This window comes from Zingiber officinale, chromosome 10B (assembly GCF_018446385.1).
Source record: "Zingiber officinale cultivar Zhangliang chromosome 10B, Zo_v1.1, whole genome shotgun sequence".
NCBI classification, from domain to species: domain Eukaryota; kingdom Viridiplantae; phylum Streptophyta; class Magnoliopsida; order Zingiberales; family Zingiberaceae; genus Zingiber; species Zingiber officinale.
Genome location: NC_056005.1, coordinates 35,195,756 through 35,204,135, shown reverse-complemented (window position 1 = coordinate 35,204,135; position 8,380 = coordinate 35,195,756). Strand labels below are relative to the sequence as shown.

Here is an 8,380-nt window from a genome sequence, read left to right as displayed (position 1 = left end):
GGTTGGGAATCAGATGTATGGCAGCTTAGTATTTTAGTATAAGTGGAAGATTGTTAGAGTGTATACTAAAAGCCTAGCTTTTGGTATAAACATCTAGAAATAAGAATCACATTGGTCAAATGTCTACATTTACGATAAATGTAGTTGTTCAATTAATTTATATTGTAGATAACATGGTGTGTGGTGTCACACATAGACGATCATGTTATCAGCACCTTATAAATTATAAACAGTAGCTCATGACTAAGATGGAAAGGAACAAACCATTGGAATAGTCATAGTGTAATTAGGTATTAGTTTATCTTGACTAATAAATTACACTAGTACACTCTTAGTGTATTAAGTACGACCATTTTAGGTAAGTTCTTTTTATACTGACTTGATAAAAGAACTACACCTTAGTTATTATGGAAGTGTGTGCTCTTAATCCTAATATAATAACAAGCACATATATTTGATATTTATTTCTTTAATTTATCAATGGGTGAGATTTAGTTCGATAAATCAATAAGCCTGATAAGTTGGTAAATGATATCACTTATAGGGTGTGTTGTTGATTATAGAAGGAAACTGTGTCCTAGTGATCTAGGTTGATAATGTCCGCAAGAGGAGCTCATAAGGATTGTCATGTTAAACCCTGCAGATGGACTTAGTCCGACATGACGATAAGGTTGAGTGGTACTACTCTTTGACTAAGATATTAATTAAATAAGTTGTCAATAACTCACTTAATTAGTGGACATCCGATATCTTAAACACAGGGAGACTAACACACTTATAATAAGAAGGAGCCCAAAATGTAATTTGGGATTGGTGCGGTAGTTCAATAATAGTTCTTTAGTGGAATGAATTATTATTAATGAAATTAAGTTATGTGTTCGGGGCGAACACGGGATGCTTAATTTTATCGGGAGACCAAAACTAATTCCTCCTCTCGGTCCCTATCGTAGCCTCTTGTATATAGAGATTTATACCCACCACATACCCACCTTCTTACCCAACCAATAGGGGTCGGCCAAGCCAAGCTTGAAGCTCAAGCTTAGGGCCGGCCAAGCCTAAAGGTTGAGCCTTAAGGTGGTCAGCCAATAGCTTGGAGCCCAAGTTTAGGTGGCCGGCCACATCATATTAAAAAGGGAATTTATTTTTAAAATTATTTCTTATGTGGATATCATGGTTTTAAAAGAGAGTTTAAAATTTAAATCTTTCCTTTTATAGCTTTCTACAAAAGATTAAGAAAAGATTTGAAATCTTTCCTTATTTGTAGATTGAAAGGTAGATTTTAATTATGAGAAAACTTTCCTTTTTAACCATGTTCATGATTTAAAAGAGAGTTTAAAAATTAAATATTCTCTTTTATAAGTTTTTACAAAAGATTAAGAAAAGATTTGATATCTTTCCTTATTTGTAGATTAAAAGATATTATAATTTTTAGAGATAACTTTATTTTTATCTACATGTTTAAAAGAAAGATTTTAATATATAAAATTTCCTTTTTACAAACCACCATGAAGGGAAAAATTATTGGAGAAATTTTTTTATAAATTTCCGGAGACAAATTAGGAAGTTTTAATTAATTAAAACTCTCCTTGTTTTGTTTTTAAAATGGTCGGCCATTGTAAATTGAGAAGAGAAAATTATTTTTAATTAAATAAATTTTCCTTTTCATGGCAAAAGAATTAAGGAAGTTTTTATTTAAAATTCCTTATTTGCCAAGACCAAGGATTATAAAAGAAGAGGTAGAGGTGCGTTCATGGGTGAACGACTCTATTATTTTTCTTCCTCTCTTTTCTTCCTTGGTGGTGGCCAGCCATTGGTTTTCTCTTCTTCCTTTTCTTTCTTCTTCATTGGCCGAACCTCATCATCTCATGGAGCTTGAAGGTGGCTGGATTCTAGCTTGGAGAAGAAGGAGAGAAAGGAAGCATCCCTTGGAGCTTGGTGGTGGTGGCCGGACCTCTACTTCTCTTGGAGAATTATGGTGGCCGAATCTAGCTTGGAGAAGAAGGAGCTTGGTGGTTCTCATCTCGGAAGATCGTTGCCCACACAACGTCCGAGATTATAAGAGTAATACGGTAGAAGATCAAGAGGTTATTTTTGCTTACAAAGAAAGGTATAACTAGTAATTGTTTTCCGCATCATACTAGTTTTCTTTGTATAGTTATTTATGGAAATACCAAACATAAGAGGCATATGATTCTAGAGTTTTCGAAATAGTTTTTTTGAGTTTGTGTTTTCTTCTTTTTCGAATTTGTGATTCGATTGTTCTTTTTGGTTAACCTAGAGTTATTTAAGGAAATAAATATTAGCTTTCCTTAAAAGACTTTGCCTAGGCGGTGGTGGTTGCTCCCATATCCAAGAAGGCCATGTGCCTCGCCATGCAGTCTTGGAAGCCAATTTTGGAAATTAATATTTATGGAATTAATAACTTAGGTAGATTTGAATCAATAGTGTTAAGTTCTGCTTGCGATTCAAATCTAAACCATTAAGAACTGACAAGTTAAATTTGGAATCAATGATGTGAAGTTCCGTCTACGATTCCTAATTTAACTTCTAAAGAACACAATAGGTTATTTAAGGAAAGGTTCAACACTTGTACAAAATTTTTTGTACAGTGGAACCGGTACGATTTTCCTAGGACTAACCAACAGTAATGAATTTCATTTTTAGGTACATAAAATTGATTTAGTCCTACTTGCTTGGTTATATAAGCTTTTGGAACCCGAGCTATAGTTTGTTTTAAATTTTGACTTATTAATGAGATGAAAGTTTTATTTGTAGAGCTGGACTTGTATCCGAACCTGGACTTATTATATACAACCTTTTATGTTTTAAGAATTAGGTCCAAATTTTTTGATCTTGTGGTGAAGGTTCCTAATAATCCTTTGAGTTTATTAATTTCACTTTTTAAAATTATATTTTCCTCCTCAAGTTTTATAGCTTGATTTGGATTTCTATTTTTAATTTGTTCCTTGAGGTGTTGATTTTCCTTAAGAAGTGTTTAAATTTGTTTTTTAAATCTAATTAATTTTTTATTTAGACTTGTAATTATTTTTTAAAAAATTAGTAGTTAAGATAGATGATACCTCATTCAAACCTTCGGAAATGAGTGTGGACTTGTGGTTTGATTTGTTGGGGTTGCAAATATAGTCCCATATTGAAAACACATGGGAAAGATCATGGATTTATAAGAAAAAAGATATCTCCATTAGTATGAGGTCTTTTGAGTAGAGCCCAAGAGTAAAATCATGAGGGCTTAGGCCCAGTGGCACTACAATAAAAATATTAAACGACAACACCATAAAGACAATGGTTTTAGATGAAATTATTATAAATTTGGTAAAAGACAACGGTTTTATCTAAAACTGTTGTCTTTGAGCTCCCATAAAATACAAAGGACAATAGTTTTGTGAAAACCATTGTCATTGAGCAACTTTTTTTTAAACATCAACAACGCATTTTACAACGGTTATCTAAAATCATTGTCTTTAAGCGCTATTTTAGGGGCTACGACAATAGTTTTCATAAAACCATTGTCTTTGACAGTATTCATTTCGTTATTTTTCCCCTCTTTGCAAATCTTTTTAGCACCTTGTTTTCCCCTTCGTGTTCTCGAACCCTAAGCCATTTTTCTTTCCCTCTCCTTATACAATCTCTTCACGCCATCTTGTCGACCGTGCGACAAGAAGGGGTGCCACCTCTGTTGGATCTTCCTCGACGATGGTGTGCTCTCCTCTTGACGATGGTGTAATTTTCCCTCTTGATTGCGATGATTTAGAGAGGAGAACAAGCTGAAGAGAAGAGGAGGCCTTGTCGCTGCTCCGCTCCTCCCGACGTCTCCACTCAAGCCAAAGGCCTCGAAGGCTTTCAAAGAGGATCTTGAGAACCAAGACCCGAACCAATCAACGCCCTCTCGTCTCCCCCGCCAGACAAAGACGTGGAACACCATGAAAGAGATGATCAAGTCGAGCGCCGGGAAAAAGGTAAAAGAGGAGAGGGAGGAACTAAAGCCGAAGAAGCTACCACCTCGTCTGAAGAGCATGATGTCGGCCAGGAATTTATTCTCCGGGAAGGACCTATTGAGCCAGATTTCCGAGTTCTACCACAAGCTCAAGAGAATGGCAGTTGGAAGTAAGACTCCCGTCGGAGAAGAGGTCAAGAAGGAGGTCAACAATGTAGCTGAAAGCCCTCAACAAGATAGCAAGCTTCTGATCCCAAAGTAATCACACACCGAAACTCTAATTTTCTTTTCTTCATCATTTTTCTCCTCATCATCATAAAAAATTCTACAGTAAACTGAAGATTGTGATCGAGAAATCAACATTTCTGAAGGATGTTAGAGCAAATCCTCCGACACTACAGAGTTTCCCTTACCCTCGCGGCGTAAAGAAGGCAAAGGCTATTGCTAACGGATGATCCCCTCTCAACAGCAAGCCGGTGAGTGATTACACTCTCTCTAAAATTAGTAGAACGTGATCAAGAATGTCATTGGATATTTTTGATCCTAATAATTCTTGATTATGCTTGATCAGGAAAGGGAAGTTCTTCAAGAAGGTTGTAGCAATGTGTCTGTTGCTGGTGATTCTGGAGGGACTACAATAGATTTGTTCTGGTTTCTAAAATCTTGTTCTTATCTGGAGTAGATTCTTGTTCTTTCATGGAAGAAGCACGCTGCATAGCTCCACGCCCAGCTATTCATCGCCGGATCACTCTCCCACTCCCTATCCACCACTTGTTTGCTGAAATTCCGCATAGAAGTCTCCTCCGCCCCGCACTCCTACACTCTCAGCTTCTTTTCCCGAATCCTTCCACCTTTCAGTGGAATACCATCATTCAGGCCTATTCTTCCTGTCATTTCCCCCGAGAGTCCCTTAATTTGTTCCGTAAAATGCATCAGAAGAGCATGACGCCCGACGCCTACACATTTCAATTCATGTTCAAGTCCTGTGGCCTTGTAGGCTTGACCTTGGAAGGGCAAATGGTGCATGCTCTGTTCTTCAAGCATTTTCCTGACTGCAACACATTTGTAGCAAATTCTTTGGTGTATAGTCTTGGAGACTCTGCGATGACATCAGCTATATGCAAAGTTCAGCAAGTGTGCCTTCTGGCTATCTTTAGTCAATTTTTTGGGACATGTGGTCTCTAGTAGAGGTATTTCAGTAGACCCTCAGAAGATCGAGGCTGTCACCAGTTGGGAGCAGTCGAAATTAGTTCAGGAGATCTGCAGTTTTCTGGGACTAACAAGATATTACAGACGGTTCGTTGAGGGTTTCTCCCAGATTTCTATGCCACTGACACGCCTGACCAGGAAAGGCGTGAAGTTCTCGTGGTCCGAGGATTGCAAGACTAGCTTCCAGGAGTTGAAGCGGAGATTAGTGTTGGCTCCGATTTTGATTTTACCTTCTGGAGAGGACGGATTCGTGCTCTATACCGACGCATCTCTTTAGGGTTTGGGCACTGTTCTGATGCAGCATGGCAGGGTAGTCTCCTATGCTTCTCGACAGTTGAAGGAGCATGAGAAGAACTAACCAATAGATGATTTGAAGCTGGCCGCCATCATTTTTGCTTTGAAGATTTGGCGACATCATCTATACGGCATTACCTTTGAGATTCTTATAGATCATAAGAGTCTCAAATATATTTTCACCCAGAAGGAACTTAATCTCCGATAGAGGAGATGGATGGAGTTCCTGAAGGATTACGATTGTACCATTAGCTATAACTCGGGGAAAGCTAATGTGGTTACCGATGCACTCAGTAGGAAGTCCAGAGGGACTTTAGCTTGTCACCGAGTTGTGATCACAGACTTGATTTAGGGATTCCCGAATTGGGCCTTGAGGAGTAAGGACAAACAGAGCAGGGTATTCTGGTTACCATAGTTGCTCAGTCGTCGATCAGGATGAGGATTTCAGGAGGCCCAGGCCGGTGATCTGCATCTGCCGTTTATTGGCAGCCAGATAGCTTCTGGACAGCAGACCGAGTTCACACAAGATGAGGAAGGTATTATATACTTCTGAGGTAGATTATGCGTACCTCAGTCTCACCCGGTCTTACAGGAGCTACTTCAGGCGGGTCATCGCTCTCGATTTACGATCCACCTAGGTGGGACTCACATGTATCGAGATTTGAGGCATTCCTACTGGTGGAACGGTATGAAGAAAGACATCACGGAATTGGTGGCGAGATGTCTTGTCTGTCAGCAGGTGAAGGCCGAGCACCAGAGACCTGCCGGCTTACTTCAGTAGATTCCTATTCCTGAGTGGAAATGGGAACATATTACCATGGACTTTGTGGTGGGTTTGTCGAGGACACAACGAGGCCATGACGCGATTTGGGTAATCGTTGATCGATTAACCAAATCGGTGCACTTCTTAGCGATCCGGAAGATTGATTCTCTGGATCGATTGACAGATTTGTATTGCCGGGAGATCATCAGATTACATGGTGTCCCTTTGACTATTATTTCGGATAGAGATCCTCGGTTCACGTCTCGATTCTGACAGAGTCTGCAGCAGGCCTTGGGCACTCAGCTCCGATTCAGTATAGCTTTCCATCCGCAGATAGATGAACAGTCAGAGCGGACCATTCAGACTCTAGAGGACTTGCTGAGGTCTTGTGTATTGGATTTTTGGAGGTAGTTGGGAGGACCATTTGCCATTGGTGGAGTTTGCTTACAACAACAGCTTTCATTCGACTATCCAGATGGCACCGTTTGAAGCATTGTATGGTAGGCCTTGTCGGCCACCCACCCTCTGGGATGAGGTTGGGGAGGCCTAGCTGTTGGGACCTTATAGAGCTCAACATGAGGCAGAGTTGGTCCGTATTATCAGACAGAGGATGTCAGAGGCGCAGGACCACCAGAAGAGTTATGCTGATCAGAGACGCATCCCTCTGGAGTTCTCTACTGGCGACCATGTATTTCTGTGAGTTTCACCCAGGAAAGGGGTGAAGAGATTTGGCCTCAGAGGTAAGCTAGCTCCGCGGTACATTGTCCATTTCCATATCCTAGAGAGGATTGGAGTGGTAACTTATCGTATGGCAGTACCACCGTCCCTGGCCGGCGTTCACGACGTGTTCCATGTGTCTATGCTGAGGAGATACATACCTGACCCGACACATGTGCTGATAGATATCTCAGTTCCCATTCAGCCTGACGTCACTTATGAGGAGGTTCCGGTACGGATTCTAGACCGGAAAGAGCATAAGTTACGGAACAAGACTATCCGACTGGTTAAAGTCGGATGGCAGTACCATTTGGATGAGGAGGCTACCTGGGAGCTTGATACTATCCGAGCTCAATACCCCCATCTTTTGACTTGAGGTATGTGATTTAATTTACCGTTCAGCATTTATACTCTTTACCTGTTGTTAGTAATTGCTTATGGTAGATAACAAAATTTGGGGATCAAATTTTTATTAGTGGAGGAGAATGTAAAATACCAAAAATGGGCGTAACACCTTAAGGGAATTTTTTGGAATTTTTAGAAATTTTTTGAGAATTTTTCCAAGCCCGTATAGACGAGTTTACGGGGATAAAAACGGGACCCCGAGAAAGCCTGTTTAGGCTACCCATTTAAATGAGGAAAATTTTATTTAGTTATTTATTTTCTTTTCCCGTTACTGTGCCCTCACCCCTTCCTCTTTGACACCGCGTGCCTAGTTTCTTCCCCGCCGACGCTGTGCCCTAACCGCAAGCAGCGGTTTCTTCTCCCCTCTTCTCGTCTTCTTCCTCACCAAGCCCTTCTCCCGATCTCACTGTCTCCTTTGCCCGAACCCAGGCCACCGGTGACGAGAGCCACCCTTTTCTCTCTTCTGATCCGCGCGTCGATCACCGACCACTGGAATCCAACGCCATCGCTGTTCCGACGCCACTGATTGCAAGTTGCCGCCATCCATGAGCCCTCGCCCCGGCCGACCAGTGACTCCCTTCTTCTCTCTGTGTTGCCATCGGCCACCACAGATGATGCCGACCTCACTGTGCTTTGTTGTCGGCGTATCTGCGCCCTATATCGCCGGAATCCAGAAGCTTGAGTAGGTCTTCGGTTAGGAGTAGCAACTCAAGCCTTGGTGTCCCTTTCCGTGCCCTAATTTCACTGTTAGGTCTTCCTTCAACCACCTCCCACAGTGAACCAGCAGGGGAGCATCCGAAACTGGTGAGTTTTGGTTTGATTATTTCTGTCCTATTAGATCTAGATCCTATTGGTGGGATCAAGGGTATATCAAAGGGTTGAGAATTTATCTGTGGACTGATTATAGCAGCGGAGGTGTTGGGTGGCTTCTGGAACAGCTAATTGCTTCTGGTGGAGTAGAGGAGTGGTGACATTAGGGTAAGTGTTGATTAGCAAATTGTGTTTTGATCTAGTTCTTGCTATTGGAAATTTAGAAT

General features: G+C 40.9%; 1 protein-coding gene across 1 annotated transcript; it reads left to right on the top strand.

Annotated features, from left to right (window-relative positions):
* The first annotated feature begins 3,941 nt into the window (after positions 1-3,941).
* On the top strand, positions 3,942-4,637 carry LOC122029077. Its single transcript, XM_042588035.1, has 3 exons — positions 3,942-4,213; positions 4,287-4,386; positions 4,527-4,637. Exons 1-3 carry the CDS (start codon positions 3,942-3,944, stop codon positions 4,635-4,637), a joined length of 483 nt encoding a protein of 160 aa, XP_042443969.1.
* Positions 4,638-8,380: the final 3,743 nt, after the last annotated feature.